Raw genomic sequence first — 20,348 nt, forward strand, 5'->3', positions numbered from 1 at the left:
ATTCTGTTGTAACGATAACTCCAAAACTAGTTTCTTTTGCGACGATTTACTTCCCTTAGGGTATATTTGATAGTTTACAGTATTATATAGAAAGGATTCAAGAGAGACGATCAAGAGTTCTGAGAATTTTTTTCATTACCGCATCGACTCGAATCTATTTATTCCACTATTATTATTCGTGTATATATCCCCTTTTCGCCGTACCATTAAAGGTAATTGAATAAATGGGCAATCACGGTCAGTTGTAATTGGTGTCACGTAAAATATGCAAGTCTAGCTAGCTATAAATTAGGATAGAATAATTTACATAGATGTGTTGTATTGGTTTTGTCGTTGTGGATGACAAGAAGTGCTTCCAAAAAACTGCAGTGACTCATATTCACATCAACATCTTCGGATGTATAGTTTCATTATCTTTCGGTTAACTTTTTAAAAGGTCTCTGTAAGGTTCACGGATGAACAAAAAAAAGGAGAGACGGAGAGAATCTGTTGAAATAATGGTCTTGAATACGATTGCTATCCCATGATGTGTTGCTTTTTTTTTACCTTCATCAATTATGTTCTTTATTATTCTCATTTCTTAAGCAATTTCTTATTTTCTCCCTCTCATTCGTGACGCCCGAAAAAAAAATTAATAAAATATACTGGAACAGGTAGAATTGGGTGAATATTGCAAATGAACCACGGGGGGCTGTAAGGAAGAAGCGTACAAAACAAATTATTTATATTTTCTTTTGCTGCTGAAAGAAAATCCTTTTTGGACTATGAGAACACTACGCCTTAGAATTTTTGTTTGGTTTCTTTTACAACACCATTTCTGAGATTAGAGGGAGGGGAAAATCTTGCGGTTTGTTCTTTACATGGATTTTGATATATAAAAGAAACGTTCTCTACTCTCTTGCTCACAACATGATTTAACATATTCTTATGTTTAATCAACGAAGCATTTTTGAGTGAAAATAGCCCTTAGTCCGAAAAGATAACAATAATGCACCACCGATACACTCTAATGAAGTTTATGATGATCCGAGAAAGGGATTTATTGATTAATATTCCTCTACAAAGGCTCTCCTGCCATGCGAGGGGTTCGAGTCGCATTGTTTAGAAACGATAAATTATACTGAGACTGTCATCAAACTACTAGGGTAGAATTCTCAGATTAGTTTTTTTCTCCATCATTCTCCAAAGAGGATTATATGGAGTTCGTATTGCTTCTCCGGTCTATTTCATTTTTCTTTCCCCTCAAACACATATGTGATATAGTGGGTTTTGGAGAATCATTTCTCGATTAATGCTGAGAGGAAAGAAAAAAAAACTATAGAGAACATAATTTCTTTCATTTACACTAAATTGAAGAATCTCTTTGATTACACTCCCGGTGTTGTTTTCATAACTGTTTCACTAGCACACATTTACTCATTTACTTAGGAGGGAAAATGTATATACACCAAACTATCAACGTCTCCGTTAAACGTCTCTGAGGAATGAAATCTATTGGGCACGTCTCCGGCGTATAAATTTGCGTTTGAAAATAATATATATTTTTTGATAATTTATAAAACACATTTATGTATGCATATGCACAGCACACACACTTCCAGTCTTCACTATGATAAATTCATCGTCACACAAGAATCTCTTTCAGAGTTAATGGGAAAACAGCTGCTGAAACGGACTCGAGAAACCACCGCACGAGACCGTCAGACTCGCTCTCTTCAACTTGACTAAATACACTCACTGCTGTAGATTCACTTCAGACTACACATTCTACCAATTGCCAGTCAGGGATAGAAAACCTGCTCATGGGCACATTTTTAGTAACATTTTCTCCCAAATATTTGGGTGAAATATTAAATTTAAATAAAGCTCATTAAGTTTCCCACCTAAATGTTTGTAATTGGTCTTCAAAAATTATTTAAAAAAAAGTTTAACCCTTAATTCATGACTACATAGCTTGAGTCGTTCAATGAATGTCACACACCCATCCATTTATGTATGCAAAACTATGTATCATGCATTACGTTTTTATATATCACAGTGTATGGAGAATATGAATGTGCCACAAACATTAAGAATGTTGGTTCTTTTTTACACTTCTTTTCATCTTATTCAGAGAGCAAAAAAAAAAAGAATCGTGTCCTCATGGGGAGTAAGTTACACTATGCGACAATCTGGATGTCTTGCATATCGTAAATTATGTGTAAGTTTTAAAAAAAAAAGCTTTGATATTTTTATTGAAATTAAAATTGTGACGACTGTTGTACACAAAATAAGATTTTAATAGCCAACATAGCCACTAAAGTCTTTGGCAGACCTGGGTTTGTTACTCAAAGACTTAAGCTTTTGAGAAAGTTAACCCATCAAAGTACAAATCCTCAACCACATACAGTCAGGTATTGGTTAACGTCGCCTTGGATATACTCTTTCCACTCATTATTATTAATGGGTAAGAAGAGTATATCCCATGCGACGTTAATCAATACCTGACTGTAGAGTTGTCTTGGAATTTATATACAAAATGAATTCCCAGTAATTTGATCATTATAACCAAAACTAGCCATTTGTATTTAGGTATAAGGACCAGGACTAGCATAGAAGTTTTAACAAATCACCTTGCTTGGGACATGCTGTAGATAAACCAACACACACGAGGAAAAAAAATGCTAAAAATACTAACGCACTAATATCCGAAATTAAATGCTGTCTCCGCAGTGTAATATGTGAGCATTCTTGGGTATAAATATGTGAACATTTTAGTGTTGAGGGGTATGGAGAAAACGATAAAAAGCAAATCAAACATTCCTTTTGCAAAAACCTAGTGGAGTCACCACAAGAAGAGCGTGTCTTAGCGACAAAATGCTAATCGGATATCTTCTACATGGTGACATGACGCAATCATTTGCCTATATAACTTCAAAAGAGTGAAATGCCAAAAAATTTATTGTTATTTCGATATAAATATTGAATGACTCTCGCAAAGATATTTTTTGAATAATATATTTTTTAACCTCTACACATGGAAAATTTAAATAATAAACCTCTATGCGTGCAAGGGGATCATCCTATTCAAAATTCGTCCCAATGATCACATTGAAAATCACAATAAAAAATTTATCCAAAAAGAATTGCTGATTTTATTAGTATGAAATGCTTTTGTCAGAACTTATACTTTTTATCGACGCACAATCTCTCGCACGAGTCACGGTTATTTAGCTACATAATACATAGTTTGAAACGCACACTAAAAAAATGTTCTTTTATGAATTAGTAAAATAAATTTTTCATCATGAATTACGATGAGTTACAAACTAGTTGACCTTATCAAATGCATTCAGTAATAAAGTGTATGTACGTGAAGAGATGCAGTCAACGATTTCTCAATTGCCATCGTCCGATGAAAGCTGATTGCATGTGTCACAAAGCATCACACTTAAGTGATAATTTGTGAAATGTTTCAAGTCAAATATCTCAAAGATTTTCATCAATATATGGCGGTATTCTGGGATAAATATAAAGATCAAAATAAAGAAAAAAACCAAGATTTGGTATTCTAGTTTAAAATTCCAAGAAATTTTCAGGATAATCTTGGAAATTCAAAATATTTCAAGATTTGGTATTCTAAGATAGAGATTTACGGTCGAACCATAACCTAAAAATCTTGTTTCTTCATACAACTTCCAAGACTTTTAGTATTCTGAGATACGAATCAAAATCAAAATAAAGATTTACAAAATGAGTTGTTAAAAGAGACTTGGATAAAAATATTCCAAGATTCTGTATTCTACGATAGAGATTTACGGTCTTATTATAACGTAAATTGTCTTGGATTTATGTGAAATTCCAAGACGGTTTTGGGGTCCTTTGAAAAATTGGTTTTCAAATGAGGTAAAGGCAAAGTAAATTCAGAATGGGAGATATGAAAACTCTTGTACAAATATGGGATGCAGATGCAAAATGACGGGTTTTTGCCGGAATTGTGTTCACTCCATCTTGCTAATGATAGAGTGACCTCCGAGTTGTACCAGGATTGTCGAATCTTGGACAAATAGGGGATGTTCGTGCAATTATTTTGGTTTTCACTAGAATTGTGGTCACTTCTCCTTTGCAATGGTGGAGTGACCTCCGGATTGGGGATCTCATCCCCGGATTGTCACATTCTGGACAATCCTGGTATGCTGGTGCAAAAATGTTTGTTTTTTGCCGGAATTATGGTCACTTCTCCTTTATAATGATAAAGTGACCTCCAGATCGGGGATCTCATCCCAGGATTGTCACATCCTGGACAATCCTGAAATGCTGGTGCAAAATTGTGGGTTCTTCGCCGGAATTGTGGTCACTCCTGATTGGTAATGATGGAGTGACCTCCAGATTGAGAATCTCATCCCAGGATTATCAAGTCCTGGACAATTAGGGGATGCTGGTGCAAAATTGTGGGATTTTCGCCGGATTTATGGTCACTTCCTATTAGTAATGTTGGAGTGACCACTACTCTGGCGAAAAAACCACAATTTTGCACAGGCATTCCCTAATTGTCCAGGACTTGATCATCCTGGGATGAAATCCCCAATCCGGAGGTCACTTCATCATTACCAATCAGGAGTGACCACAATTCCGGCGAAAAATAAACATTTTTGCACCAGCATCCCAGGATTGTCCAGGATGTGACAATCCGGAGATGAGATCCTCAATCCGGAGATCACTTTATCATTACCAATGAGAAGTGACCACTAATCCTGGAAAAAATTTAAAAAATTGCCCCAGAATCCTAGGATTGTCCAGGATATGACAATCATGGGATGAGATCCTTAATCCGGAGGTCACTCCATCAATAGCAAGAAGAAGTGACCACGATTCCTAAGAAAAAATCAAAATTTTGCAGTAGCACACCCATCATAATCTGGAGGCAGAAAGCACCTCTCCGACAATATTCATTCTATTACCGGAGCAATAATGCCTGGGAATAATAGCCGAGATTATACAATCAGGGCTCCTGGATGTAATGGCAATAGGGAAGAAATTCCCATGAAGTGTTTAAATTTCGTTGAATTGTCATCCGAGAGCGAACGAGAAAGCGCAATAGAAAAATTTAATGCGTTAGAAAGAGATATCGCTAAAGTTTCTTTGGCGCGAAGCTGAAACCAAGAAACTGACAAGTAGGATAACGCAAATTTTGATTTTACTTTCCTGGATAATTCGTCGTAAAGTAGAATACCGACAGTCTTGGTCTTTATTTTGATTTTTATCTTGATCTTGAAAGGTGTCTCTATCCTAGAATACCACCCATAATTTGTCAATCAAGTACTAATGTTCATATCAATAAATTATTGACGTGATTTCATAACAATCGCCCTAAAAATCATAAGACACGACAAAAGGTACATGTTGAGACAAAAAAAAATTAAAACAACGTTGACGATGGAAGCCGTGGGCAGTGAGATTTTATCGAATCAAAATTCACCATGCATCTCAAAAAACACTTTTTTCTCTCTCTATGTATAGTTCTTCCTCATAGTTTGTGTGTATAAAAATAAAATCAATCCACAGCTTAAATAAATAACCAAACAAAAAGATTACAACGTTAAAAAAAAACTCTTTTAGAACTATATGATCAAACCGCCACCACATTTCACGATCATTCAACTTCATTGAAGCATCATCGAAGCAATATACTGTAATGATTTTCATGTCTGTTCTTTATGACTCACTGAACATGCTTAAACAATGGTCAAAAACTGAGAGAGTTTAGAAGACACTGCTTAAGATGCTTGAATTTTGTAGTGAAATTTTCTCTATAAAATTCAAATAAACACACAGAATAATGTCATTGACTCAAGTACATGGAGATTGTAAGTGATAAATATGTTCAAATAAAACGTCTCCTCTTTTACCATCTCATTTTACATCATGTATGAAAGACACGTATATTTAATTATACGTCGTATCTCTAGCATTGACTTTCACGGTAAATATTGTTCCAAAATTTTTCATATTCCTCACAACAATGTATATGCTTTATGAAATTATGCTTAAAACCAACGATGATTAAAGCTCCATCACGATCACAGGCAGTCTTTATTGTACGTATACAGGGTATACCCTTATTTCTGTATGAATTCTATGTATTTCTAATTAACAAAGAATTTATTAATGTTTTTTTGTGAAATCGGAACTTTGAATCATGAGAAAAATTTGAGGATTTATACAGGATATTTCAAGACAAAGATATGGTAAAGATATCAAAATATATTAAAAAAAAAAACTTTCAGAGCTAAAATAAAATGTTTAAAAATACCCTTTTTGTGATACACCCTTCTTTTATATTTTACTATAATAACCGTGCACAAACATTGTATGATAAATCTACTATCACCCCACCGTGTTCTGAATTTATGAACTTCTCTCTTTTGAAGCCATGTAGTAAAATTAATTCTAGAAGAACTTCAAAAATACTCATGATAGACATGATTCTCTCTTTTTTTTCTTTTCTCTTTTTATACCACTCAACCAAGAAATGTCTATGGCCTTTATGGTATTAAAATAATAAAGCAAGAAAAACGTGTAGCAATATAAATAAAATAAATTACCTACAGAATTAACATATTTGTCAGTATGTACTGTCTGTAACTATAAATATTTTTAATCCATTTGTGTGCAATTTGAAATTATCAATAGGAATTAATTTCCAGTCAAAAACTCATGTAACCATAGGGCGAGAGACATGCGTGCCACAGAGAACCATTGCTCATAAATTAAACCAACATACATAAGCCATATTGCTACATACAATTCCAATTGATTTTCACAATCCCATTCATTCAATACATCGCATTTCTCTCAAATCCATTTACATATCATTCTGCAAAAGAGTACGTGTAAAATGAAAATTAGAACAAATTTAGATTTTGATTTATTTGTATTTTGTATGAAGTGGTTTCCCCGAGAATAAATTACTGATTTTTTTTTACTCTAATGTGCTCCTCTGGGGATTTTTTTTGACCATAGCAATGGAAACAACACTATTTACGGCAAATGGGTGTGAATATGAAGTCAATATTCCATATTCAGTGTTCTCAATTGATTGACACATTTTGCTAAAATCTCTAGCTGAAGCAACTGAAGTGAAAACCTCGGAGCTAAATTGTTGATTTGTGTTGAAAATAAAGCACATGAACGAAATTTTGAATAACACTATTATAGAATAGTACAGAAACTTTATACAATTTTGATTCTTAACATAAAGATTTTTACTTTAATAATCCTGTTTATCTTTAAAATATTTTGAGTTTATTATTTTTAAAAGTTAAGTTTTCATCAGCATTCTTGATTATAATTTTTGTGATTTAAAAATGATAATATCAATTTAAATTCTTTAACAAAAAGACTTTTTACTATACCTTATACATACTGCGAAGAAAATACTGCTCGTTGTGTAAGAAACTCACTGTAAGGTATAAGAAAAATCGCCTGAATGTAGAGAATTCGAAGTAGGAAACTTGATAATTATGCTGTGAAATGAATCTCGTGATTCTGTAGTCGATTTAGCTACAATTATCTGTAATTAATATACCATTTAAAATGCAATTTACTTCACGCATTTATTTCAATGAGTGATTGATAATCACATTTTGAACAAAATGAGCTTTGTGATAAATTGATTGATGCATTAGATTAGAGACATAGGGCGCACAATATAATTATAAAGAAATTTCAAATCATAATGTTTATGTCTTATTTTATTGCTTTGCATTTTGCTTTGAAATTAAAGATAATGGGCCTTATTCAGCGACCAAGAAACCCTTGAAATTCGCTTGAAATCTTGAAATTTCAGTACAAAATTCAAAGATTTCAAGGGTTTCTTGGTCGCTGAATAAGGCCCAATACTGCATGTTTTTCTTTGAACAAAAATTGTGTGGATATATTGTCCGTGAAACCATCTAATGGATTAAACCTAAATTTAATATTGTGTTGTATATGAATTAATTAGTAGGTATTTCATCTCCGATTGAGTAAAACATGAAGGAAAAAGTGAAGACCTTCACAGATCATTTGTGCTATAAGTGAATTGGTAATTATATCGATGGAAATTGTAGATTTAGAGAGATGGTCAAATATTGTGAAAGTCATCGAATATTAGTAAAATTTTTCAAATTATACGTTATTATATGTGATGATCTCTTTTTTGACGGTGCGATGATGACCGTCAAAAGTAAAAACAATTTTTACGGGATTTTTATTTAAAAGCTTTTCTTCTTATAGTCATTGCCCATACAAGAAATTCACACTTTCGATCAATTTTCATATGAAATAGTGCATAGCAGAGTAAACTCATTAATTAAAATATGCCAATAAAGTAAAAAAAAAATAGCAATATTGACATGAGTGTAGTAAATAGATTATTTGCTATTTAATCTGTAAAAATTAGTATAAAATTTTTCATTAAATTTGCTTTGATTTTTGCAAATAATTGTCTCTCTAAATAAAATAAAATTTAGAAAGCTTTTTAGTTGTATATTTTGTTCTTTGTCTTAAAATATAATAATAATAATAATAATTAAAGACAAGAAAGTATAGGTATATGAAATAACATTTACTCGAATAAAATAATTTTTTTGTTGTCCTTAAATATATAATTAATACGATATGTTGTTGATTCGGAATAATCATTTAAACATAACTAATAAAAAAGCAATTAAAATTCATTTAAATATAAAATAATTTCTCCAAAACGAAAAAAACGATAGCAGATCTATGTCCAAGCAATGGCAAGTTTAGATTTCAGCGGTGTCATACGCAATACTTCCTGTTATTTGATAGGCAAGTGCATTGACTGGTCCACGAATTACTCAATGTGTTGATCTACAATATGCCAAGATCAGAGATTTTACTTTCACTTTATGGATCTGTCGCAATACGTCCATGGCGATCGTCTTTTCCTCTTATTTTATTTTTTGGAACGAGAAGACGTGGAGACAAGTGTTTAAAAACCGGCTGAGTATGGTGGCAAAAGAGTTGGTAGAAAATAACAGAGACTACTCGTCAAAATAAATAAGCGACGAGTCATCGACTTACGGGCAGAGCATACAATTTATGCTTTACATAAATAAAAAAGAACCGCTTTAATACATTTCTCTTGATTGGCAGGAGGTAGTCTCTACGATTTTCTCATTACGAATTACCTATACCCAACGACACATGATTAACGGAGAGTTTTCTATAAGCTATGAAGCAAATGAATGAATAATTAATTAATCACAACCGTCATATTTGTAATTGTTGAAAGGGATAATTCCACAGTAATCTTATCTAATTGACATTCCCCGATATAATGATAAATCTCCTCCATAACACTGACCTCGGATAAATCATAGCGCCGGCACATTCCATGAAAATTTTATTAGGATTTTAAACTGAATCTGCATAAACGTATTGATAAATTTCTTGACCTGAATAATCATCATTTAGTCAAAGTCTTGTGCATCGAAATTTATCGATTTTTTCTGTGTCCTACAAAAGAGACTCTTCTTGACACTAAAAGTGGGAATCAATTAGTACATAAATGTATGTATATTATGTCTTTTCAGGTCGTGGGACTACATCTGTCATTCAAGAATTAAAACACACACGCCACATTTTTGTGCCTCTCTAAAAAATCCAACCAAAAGTAATAGGCAGACTTTTGTCTATGGTGAAGCAGACCCAAATAATACCTACATTTATTTTTTGAATTAATTTTGCACTGAAAAGTTGAATGAGAAATCTGCTGGAGAAAAGTTTTTTGGTTTAAGTGGATTATTAACGGGAAGGTCCACTTTGAAGCGATACCTATAAATAAAATTAAACATTATCATTCAGTGTTTTAATACAACTTGAGCAAGACGCTGTAATAAATATTTCTAGTTGGCAAATTTAGATGCAACTGTTAAGAAAAACTGGTTGAATGTCTTAAGTTGAACATTTACCATTTCTCTCCGGCACGAAAAGAAATAAATCTAACGAGATTTCCTACATAACTCTATTAAAGATTTGCGACAATCCCCTGTAATCCCCCATTGGTGGAGATCTTTCAACCCTATAAAATTTTATTTCCATTTAACGGAAGATTAATGTGTGATCACGAGCAATTTTAAGTTCAAATTATAGATTCTTGCTCTAACCGTACCTATACTACATTACTGATTTATTGTCGATTTCACTTGTAAGAACACAAATCACGATTAGAAATTTCTCACATTTACACAATTTCTTCTCTTTTCATCACTCAGGTAAAACACAAAGCCAAATCACGAAGAGATAATGAAGAAATTTAATACACATAATAGTTCTTCATTTATAAAACTTTACTCTTATTACTCTTATAAAAGTGTGAAGTTTAGAATTGAGCTAAAATGGTCCGAAAATGATTTTTTCACAACCACATTACGATTGAAAAGTTTTCACATTATCCGTGTTTTTAACCCACTTACATCACCCGCATTTTAAAACCTTATACACATACCGGTGAAGCATCAGGTAAAGTAGAATTTTGTGATTTTAGGCCATTGTTCTATCGTAGACATTAGATAAGTTGTAAAACTCGTAAGTGAGCTTTCAAAATTGGGATATTTCCAGCAGTCATTCATTCATTAGTAACTTGATGTTTTTTTTCTTCTTTTTTTTTCTTCAAAGCACATTGATATGCAAAAGAACGCAATAAAAATACAGCTAAAATAGGTATATAAAATTCTGCATTAAATGTGCAATATTTATGGTATGTGTTGTACACGCCTTGATTTTTTTTTAATCTTTAAAAAAAATATTATTATGTCTATTAGTCGCTCTTTGGCGTGAATTTTGTTGTGTAATTTGAAAGTTTTATGATTTTTTTATCACATTCGTTCTAAATAGGTAGGTACAATACAAAATTTCAGACACTGAATTTCACAATTTGTGATCTTCAATGTGGTTTTATGTCTTTGGTATTTGATCTTCATTTCATTTAAATTAAATGTGGTTCATTGGCCAGTTAAATTAAAATGATGTTGTTTGATATTTTGCTTGTCATTGATATCTACAGTGGATATACATAAACAAATTCATTTTTATCAGTATGATTATGTAAATGCATAAAAAGCGGATAAAAAGTAATTAAATTTGCATTTAAAGTTTGTAAATAAGCCTGTTAATATAAATTTAACTGTTTAGTGAATTTCCGACTAACCCTGTGAACTACATAATAATAATTAATTATTTCGGTGATATTCGAAGGTGATTTGAACATTTTCTTCCAATTTGAAACCATCCCAAAGTCATCGCAGCTGCATATCATTCCCAGTGAATGATTAAATAAAACATATAAAATTCACATTAAGATAAAATTTTTAATTTCAATAACGACAATACAAAAAACCTCCAACGACAGAGTTCACAAATCTCTCAAGAAATATTCTACACAGCTAATTTGAATAAATTTTACAAGAACGGAAGACTTTGAATGGAATTAAGTGATTCGCGTTAGACCGTTTTTAGCTCTAGGGTGACCATAATTACTACTCTTGGTGGAATTAATTACAATCAGAAGAATCCGCTTTTCGGCTGAAATCTCCAATATATTTCATCATTGAGTAGATTTTGCAAATTCCCAAGCCATGCGATATAAATGTTCTATTAGGATTTTCCATATAAAGGCAATGAGACACAGCACTGATTAATGTTCAATTCCGCTACTGATCATTTCTTTCATGATGATCAATTTATTCACTTGCGCCCTCATTTTCTCCTTTTCATATGTATGTTCTTCATGTATGTTTCTTGTATACGTACCTACTCTTATTTTGTAATGAAATATGAAAAGCGTTGCTTTGAAACATGGCTTGAAGATTGAATCTAACTTATCATCAACATTAACTTGTAAATTATTAGACCAGTATAACAATAATAAACGTAAGGGGGATCAAAAAGTTCTTAATCTCATAATTTCTAATTAGTTCCCAAAGTAGGTTAAGGTGTCAAATTAGGTCAAAAACTCAGGGAAATTGTTGAAACTACCTATCCCTGAATACGTATATAATTTCCTAAAAATTTACATAAATGTTAAATATATTTACGATACAATTTTTTAAAGAGGTTGTCTCTAGAGAGAAAGTTTGCAATATTCAAGTGCTTCTGGTTCATGGTCTTTGAACACGGGTTCATAAAATTAAAGGGATACATATAATGAAAATCTATCTATGGGCTGTTCCAGCTATCAATGTCAATGTTTTCCCTTATTTAATCCATGTATGTAACATTTTGTATGCACATAAAAGAAAATAGGTAGGTACTCAATAGCATGTTACATTACTCATCCACAGTATAAATGGTAATAATGGATGAGGAAATATGTTTGTTACCTTTCTGCTTCCATATCGGCGCATTTGTGCTCTCTGGGCATAATTGAAAGAACTCCATTGGGGATCGACAAAGTCTTGAAGTTCATTGTTGATGGTCTCAATGTCTAAGTCACTCACATTGTTGGCACTGCCACTTCGGAAACGCGTGTATTTGAGCGTTGATGGATTACGTAGGGCATTGAGGGGAGTATAATTTTGATTACTGACTACATGGCATCGGAATAAATCATCCAGATTTGGTGTTGAATTGCGCTGTGCCGGGGATCCACCGTAATTATTCAATTCATTCCTAATTGAAACACTTCTTTTCGGTGGCTCTGGCGGTCTCCGATACACCTTTTCCCGATCATATTTATTATTCGGTGCATTGTTGTTCCTCACATCATTCTCTGTGACCCCATAGAAAACACTATTCAACTTGTGTCGACTTCTTGTGCCATATTTGTCATGAAGATAGAAAGGTTCATGTGGACGATCGCTTTTGTACGATAGATCACCGTCGTAGGCAATAAATTCAGAATTAATCTTTGCGCTGAGTTTCCGTTGTATCGGATTTTCTGTGTAGTCACATCTCTTGTAGGAAATCCCATCTGGTTTCTTTGCACTGATTTGTGGTCGTTTATTGTTGAGTTCCTCATTCTTGGCAAAATTCTCAAAATTCTTCCGCAACTCTTTAACGATGTTTCGGCGATTCTCCGAAAAGAGGTAGTGCCGATCGAATTCATCCAAATTGAACGAATTTATGCGATTTATCGGTTTATTTTCTTTCCATTCCTTATCTGGTTTTATTTGTGGTGCATCCGATGTGGATGATTGGAAGAGATCTTTTGTACTCTTGTACTTCTTAATCAACGTACCACGCCATCCATCGGTTGCTTTCAAGAATGAATTGCTTTTGGACACCTTTGCACCGCCACCACTGTTCTCATTTCCTACTTTTGTCGTACTATAGTCACTATATATGCAATTATTTAAATTAGCAAAGAACAAATTCCGTTCGCTGCTGAATTTCTTGATCTTCGTCGAGAGCACCTTGTCGATTTCCGTGGTTTGATCCGGCACAATGTACATTTTAATTTTATTCATTCTCGGATGCTATTTGTTATAAACCGAAAAATTGGGGCCACGCCGCACAAATTAATACACTTTTCCCTACTACAGATAAATCACTTGACTGGAACACACATTAGAAACCAAACTGAAATTCATATTCTATCTCTGTTCTTCACACTTTCTGGATTGCATTGTTGTGTTCAGCTAATGAAAGTTTAATTTTTCATCTAAATAAACGTTATTATTACCTTAAATTGCAATTCGTTATGCTTTGGCCAACATTACATATATATATGTAGGTACCGCGTAATATTTCAATCTAATTGCAAATAAAACGTCTTTGCCTTTTCGTGCCCATTATCTCCCACCCAACATCAATTAATCATTAATGCAAGAAAGAAAAAAAACCTCAACTTTACCCATATCTATCCATTAGTAATTAGAAAACTATTGAAAAATGAAATTTGGCGCACATTGAACTATTGTTGCCATAGATAGGAATCTTAAGTAAAGACGGAAGTTTTGTATTATATTCTTTTCTTCACACTTTTTGCGCCATCGACACTTATTTGCTCTCTCCCATCATCTTCGCTCCCAAATACGATGTAAAGATAAACTATTAATTCAATCAAAGATGATAGGGCAAAAAATCAATCGCAAAAAATGGGCATAAGAGCATAAGAAATAGGTAGGTAGTGAAAAGAATGAGAAAAAAAATGATAACAGCTAGATTAACTGTCACCCAAAAAGCAATGTGAAAGAAAGATTAATAAAGGAATTTTGAGAGGAATCGCAGGTAGATTTTCATCTGTTTCCTCTAAGTACTTGAATATAATTATAACTGTAAAGCAACATATTCGATTGTACATACTATTGCATTTCACAATGTTTCACCGCGCCTCGGCCGTAGCATGGTGGTAGAGTCGATGCATTTTTCGGTGCATTTGCTCTACCTCCGCCGAGGTTGTGGGTTCAAAGCTCGACACTGCACGGCAATTTTTCATATTGTCGGATGGCTGTCCCGCTCATACCCACGGACAATATTAGTGATAACAGCTGATATTGACCGTGCTGCAAAAAACTTGTAATTTCGAGATCAAAACCATATGAAAGATACAATAGTATATGTTACATCTCGAATTGCAAAAGAACAAAGGGGGCACGGAGGAAACATTCCCACACATACTCAATATGTGTGGTGGTGCTCCCCACAACTGCCGATTTGGGAGTTGACAATTTCTCCACCACGAGGAGAAGCGCCTCGACACGATAAAAAAAAAAAAAAACCGCGCCGATACTATTGATAGGTAGTGCTAATGAATGATCATGATCATACTCTGGAGGTGAGATTGCAGAGATTCTTTCATAGTGCCTACACAACACATGCGACAAGATGTACATCTTTGATAAATTTAGATATTTTATGAAAGTTTTTGCTATAGAATTTGAAAAATAATTTTAAATAAAACTCTATTAAGAAACTTTCTAATTCTCCGTTGAAAATTGCCGAATTTCAAAGAGATAAAAGATAAATTGTACCTATCCGTTAATACGCATGTGTAAGGTTAACAGTAAGGTATGAGCGGATTAACGGGGATTAACGGGACAACGATCGCCAACCTTGTCGGGACAGTCAGTGTTGTGATGGCAGTGACTGCGACAGGAGGTGTGTCGACACGTCCCTGCCGCTTGAGTGTGAGAGTGATCTTACATTTCAGAAGTGGGATGCGGCTCTGCTACGGAAGGAAATGGAAGGACATAAAAGGTGATAGGTGATACAGACGTAAAGGAAAAGGGTTATTAAGAATAGAAGCAAGATTTTGTGTCTAAAGAAAAGAATGCGAGCAAAGTTAATATGGAAATTAAATGAATAATCATCTTGGGAATGCATGTAAAGTGAAGAATGCTGCGAGAGGTGGTATCGGGAAACGGGAATTTTCGCGAATGCACTCGGGTGAGTTCGACATCGGTCGATACCACACAGAGTGTCGAATGTCAATTGGGTTTCGTTGTTGTCATTGTGGAATAAGCGAAAAAAAAACAAAACAAAGCGCGAGTTGTTTTAATAATAGTAGTAAAAGCCAGTGTCAAAAGGAAAATTAAAGAAAAGTTAGCAAATAGAGCGGAAAAGAAGTCAGAATGGATGAAAGAGAAATCGATTGGGAAGAAGGAGAGCTCCGGGAATAAAAAAAAACCAAAGGGAGGAGACGAACAGGGAGAATTTGTTGAAATATTATGAGCAAAAGATCCGCGAATTAGAAAAAGAGAATGAAGCGCTCAAACGGGGTACATTTTCATCAAGTTTAAGGGAAATGAGAACATTCCGACTTACTGGAGGGGAAATTAAAGATTTGATCCCGGCGTTCCGACCTGGGGAAGGTGAGACAACCACAGAGGAGTGGATTGAGAATCTAAAATCCATGCGGGAGATTTACGAATGGACCAATCAACAAGTTCTGCTGAATGCGTCAATTCGGCTTAAAGGAGCCGCAAAGAAGTGGCATAAAACTACAGTGACGAAGACGTGGGACGAATTCAAGCAGAAATTGATAAAAGTTTTCCGGAGAAGATCAATGTGGGGAAGATTACAGAAGAAATTCAAGGGAGAAAGACAGAAAGGGAAAAAGATAAAGTTACATGATGCAACAATTGCAAAGTATACTATAGCAGGACTGGGAGATGAGAAATTAATCAGCATGATAGCCGGAACTAACTACGACTCCCCACAGGAATTGCTGTAGAAAATTAAAGATTCTGAGGATATTCGTAGAGCCGTGAGAAAACACGAAAATTGGCGAATTAGGGGGGAAAGAAATGGGAGAAAAGAATGATGCACGGCCTGAACAAGAGAGCCAGGATGGGAATCAGATGCACAAAGTATCTTGCTACAGTTGTGGGAAGTTGGTCAGATAGCCAGAGAATGCCATGGAAGGGAAGACAAACAGCGAGACACGAAGGTAGAAATCATGTGCTTCAAATACAGGGAGAAAGGTCACATAGCAAGATTCTGTGGAAAAAGGGGGACAAAATTAAAGGTGATCAATAAGGACAACATAAGAACAATTGAAGTTGAAAAAAGGGAAAATCCGAACTACAAAGGAGTGAAAGTTAACGAGGAAAAGCTCTGGGTTTACATTGATCAAGGGAGTGATTGCACCACAATCAGGAAATCCGATGCAGAAGCTCTGGGGGTAGAGATTAAATCGAGAACGACATTACTGAGAAGATTTGCAGGACAATGCCAGACCGTGGGACAAACGGAAGTATGGGTCAGCTTGACGAGGTGCGAATGCAAACAATCGTCCATGTCGTACCAGATGAAGCTCAAGACATTCCAATGATTGTCGGCCTGGATATTCTGGGAAAGGAAGACATACAAATCGTCAGACAAGGCAAAACGATGCAGATAGAGGATGTCCAGAAGGATGCAAACGAGAACATTCAGTGTTTAACTCAGGAAAGAGGGTGAACATAACAAGGAAGTGTATCAGAGGTTCTATAGGGTGAGTACAAACTGATGTGTTGACACAGGTGGTTGATAAAGCAGGGTTTTTGCAAAGAATCTGAAAGTAAGTTCATTATCTGAGAATTGTAGGGAAGTCTTGGAATGGGGAAAGTAAATTTATCTGTTCGCATAGGGCCGTTGAAAATTTGAGTCAAGTGAAGAAGGGAGAGTAAAAAAAAAATATCGAGTTGAATGAAGAAGGGAAGAATAGAGAGAACTTCATGCTGAAGCACCTTGGTTGAGTCCGAGATGTGTCCATAAAGAAGTTGAAGTCAATTGAGGAATGTAAGCGAGGCAAGAAGGGATGTTGGGTAAGGAACAGAAATTGTGAAAGAACTTCATGCTGAAACACCCTTGGTTGAGTCCGAGACGTGTCCAGAAAGTTGAAGTCAATAGAGAAATGCAAGCGAGGAAAAAAAATTAGAATTAGGTGAAGTAGAGGTTGCAAGAAAGCTTCACGCTGGAACACCCTTGGTTAAGTTCAAGACGTGTCCAGAAGAAGTAGATGGCAATGAAGAGAGAAGCAAGAGAAAATGAGAGCTGGTTGAAGTAGAGATTGCGAGAAAGCTTCATGCTGGAACACCCTTGGTTAAGTTCAAGACGTGTCCAGAAGAAGTAGAAGGCAATGAAGAGAGAAGCAAGAGAAGATGAGAGTTGGTCGAAGTAGAGATTGCGAGGAAACTTCATGCTGGAACACCCTTGGTTAAGTTCAAGACGTGTCCAGTAGAAATAGAAGGCAACGAAGAGAGAAGATTGAGAGTTGGTTGAAGCAGAGCCTGATGAGCGGCAATCTGTAACACCCTTGGTTAAGTTCAAGATGTGTGCAGAAGAAGTCGAAGCCAATAAAGAGAGAACAAGGAAGATTGAGAATTAGTTGAAGTAGATTGTGTGAATGAGCGCCACTCTGGTACACCCTTGGTTAAGTTCAAGACGTGTCCAGAATAAGTCGAAGCCAATGAAGAGGGAAGTAAGAGAAAATTGAGAGTTAGTTGAAGCAGACTCTATGAATGAGCTTCATAGCATCTGATGTCAGGAGTGGCCGAGGGGTTGAAAAACGGTATTGGAACAGGAACCAATAAACGGATTAGAAGTGTACTCAGTGTTAGAGAAAGAGTAGTGGAAGACAGGAAATTTTGTAATGTCCTGTAGGGAAGGAATAAAAAGTTAGGTAGAATTGTAGGATGCAGGAACAACGACGATCAGATAGAGACAGAATAATTATTAAGGAGACAGGTTGAATTGAAGATCCGGTTTACGGCGAATAATGAGAGTTAGAGCACAGTTCAAAAGATGGCAACAAGAGGGGTACAAGAATACATGAGAATGGAGGAAGATAAGACGAGCAGGGAAAGATCTAAGGAAGTTAGGAATAGTACGAAGCAAGAGAAGTTCTGGGAGGCAATTAGAACGAATGTAGAAGCGAGAAGATAATATGACGAATGACGTCAAGGTCGCTGAGGACAGCTCCCGAAGTCAGGAGTGGCCGAATGTAAGGTTAACAGTAAGGTATGAGCGGATTAACGGGGATTAACGGGACAACGATCGCCAACCTTGTCGGGACAGTCAGTGTTGTGATGGCAGTGACTGCGACAGGAGGTGTGTCGACACGTCCCTGCCGCTTGAGTGTGAGAGTGATCTTACACATGATTGTCATGGAGATTTTCTTGAATTTTCCTGTGGATTTTCACGCTTTAGCAATATATTCGTTTTATATCTTGCGTTATATTATATTTTTTTATCAGAGCATCTTGAAAAACCTGCTGTGTTGTAATGAATATTAAACTGAATCCTCTTGCACACTGTGAAGATGCATCAAAAATTTCTCTATGCCATCTTATAGCGGATATTGTATGGTGATACCCTGCTCAGGAACAGGTTTAACATTTCTCCTTCTACGAATAATTTCCGTGGTAGTAATTTCTAGTGGCCCCAACGGGATAATCAGTTCAAAAGGCATATAAAAGTTATTTGAAAACAGTTAGGGGCGAGTTAAATTGATAGAAGTGAAGGATCAACATGGGTGAGAACATATGGGAGGTGGAATTCGTTTACCAGCACCTGGCAATTTTCGGTCAAAGTATAGATTTCTCTCAATAACCCTTCCGCGCTCAATCATTGATGCAAAGAGAATTGCGTGTGTGCATACATTTTATCAACACAAATTTTCAGTAAATACCTGCAAGCTTGAGATGCATATTAGATACTATTATTATTATTATTATGAAACAGCATTCTCATCTTGTGGGTAATCACTACACAATTGCAAACGCATAATACATCGGAGATGCGCTTTGTGAATAATTTTCTCATGTATCACGATAATGTGGGTAAGAAAGGTACAATTGCTATCATAATCGATCAGTTGAACATTTGAATTATTTCGAAAGTCCCAATCTTTATACTCGTGAAAAATATTTTCTTTCACATTGCACCACTGCATTTTTATACATCATAAAAATTATAAGCAATTTGCAAGTGCATTTCATAAGACATTTCAACTCTATATAACACTTTTTTTTTAAAAGCCCATCATCTAGACTATACGTAGGTATCATCTCCATAACAATATTATTCATATAATGTGAAATGAAAATAATCTTTGGTGTGCACTGTGCAGCACACGCCAGACAAAAGCCCTCCTGCAATAATAAAAAGAGTCAGTTTCAATTTTTCGCAACTCTATGGGAAAGGTGGGTTCAATTGACAAATTACATGATCGAAATGCTATATGGAGAAGGAGATAATCATTTTTGTGTTTTTTTCTGCATATATGTAACAACAAAAATATAATCCACATATTGCAATAATTATATAACATTTCATTTTCCCAATATATTTATCTGCATAAGCAGCAATCATCTCTATGTTGTTCTTAAATTATAAAACTTGTTTCCTGATCTATTTACACACATTTCATATTTAATTCTCAGTATAAGATGAACATTAATTCCTCTCTGGGTGCATAATATGTGGTGGAATCCACTTGTAAAACTAGAACACAGCAATTTACCGGATCTCTCGCTCTCTCGCTTGATCCGCGATGCTTACACCTCGTCCATACATTAAAAGCTCAATACTTTTATACTGTAAAGAATTCTTTCGTAAGAATTTCATTCTACAATATCTGCACTTGTGATATGAAACATTCTTCCCGTTTCTTTGCAGCTATACATTTATGGGTTTGCTTGCCTCCGTTGGGCATCTCTCTTATGCAATCTTCTCGGTGACAGTAATAAGCGGTTTACTGGTATATTGGCTTACACAGTGCATCAACTCTATGTTGCCTTTTTTGCGGACACCTAGACTAAGAGTCGCGCTTCAAGTACTCTTGAATAGTATGCAAGTTGATGATATTGTTATTCCGGTTGTGGTCAACAGCATTACAAATATGCTGGAGCGGTTAAAATTATGAAATATACACA

General features: G+C 35.0%; 2 protein-coding genes across 6 annotated transcripts in view; one reads left to right on the forward strand and one right to left on the reverse strand.

Moving 5' to 3' along the window:
- Positions 1-20,348, forward strand: part of LOC129797522 (LIM domain-binding protein 2) — a 421,356-nt gene that overhangs the window by 68,423 nt on the left and 332,585 nt on the right. The gene's annotated exons all lie outside the window — the stretch shown is intronic.
- Positions 1-20,348, reverse strand: part of LOC129797462 (uncharacterized) — a 32,765-nt gene that overhangs the window by 11,036 nt on the left and 1,381 nt on the right. For 3 of the 4 annotated variants that reach the window (XM_055840064.1, XM_055840067.1, XM_055840065.1), the window contains exon 2: positions 12,369-13,648. In XM_055840064.1, coding sequence (XP_055696039.1) covers positions 12,369-13,454 — 1,086 coding nt within the window. In that variant the 5' untranslated portion in view covers positions 13,455-13,648. The remainder of the gene's footprint in view (positions 1-12,368; positions 13,649-20,348) is intronic. The other variant, XM_055840066.1, reaches the window with a different exon arrangement.

This window comes from Lutzomyia longipalpis, chromosome 1, assembly GCF_024334085.1.
Source record: "Lutzomyia longipalpis isolate SR_M1_2022 chromosome 1, ASM2433408v1".
Lineage (NCBI taxonomy): Eukaryota > Metazoa > Arthropoda > Insecta > Diptera > Psychodidae > Lutzomyia > Lutzomyia longipalpis.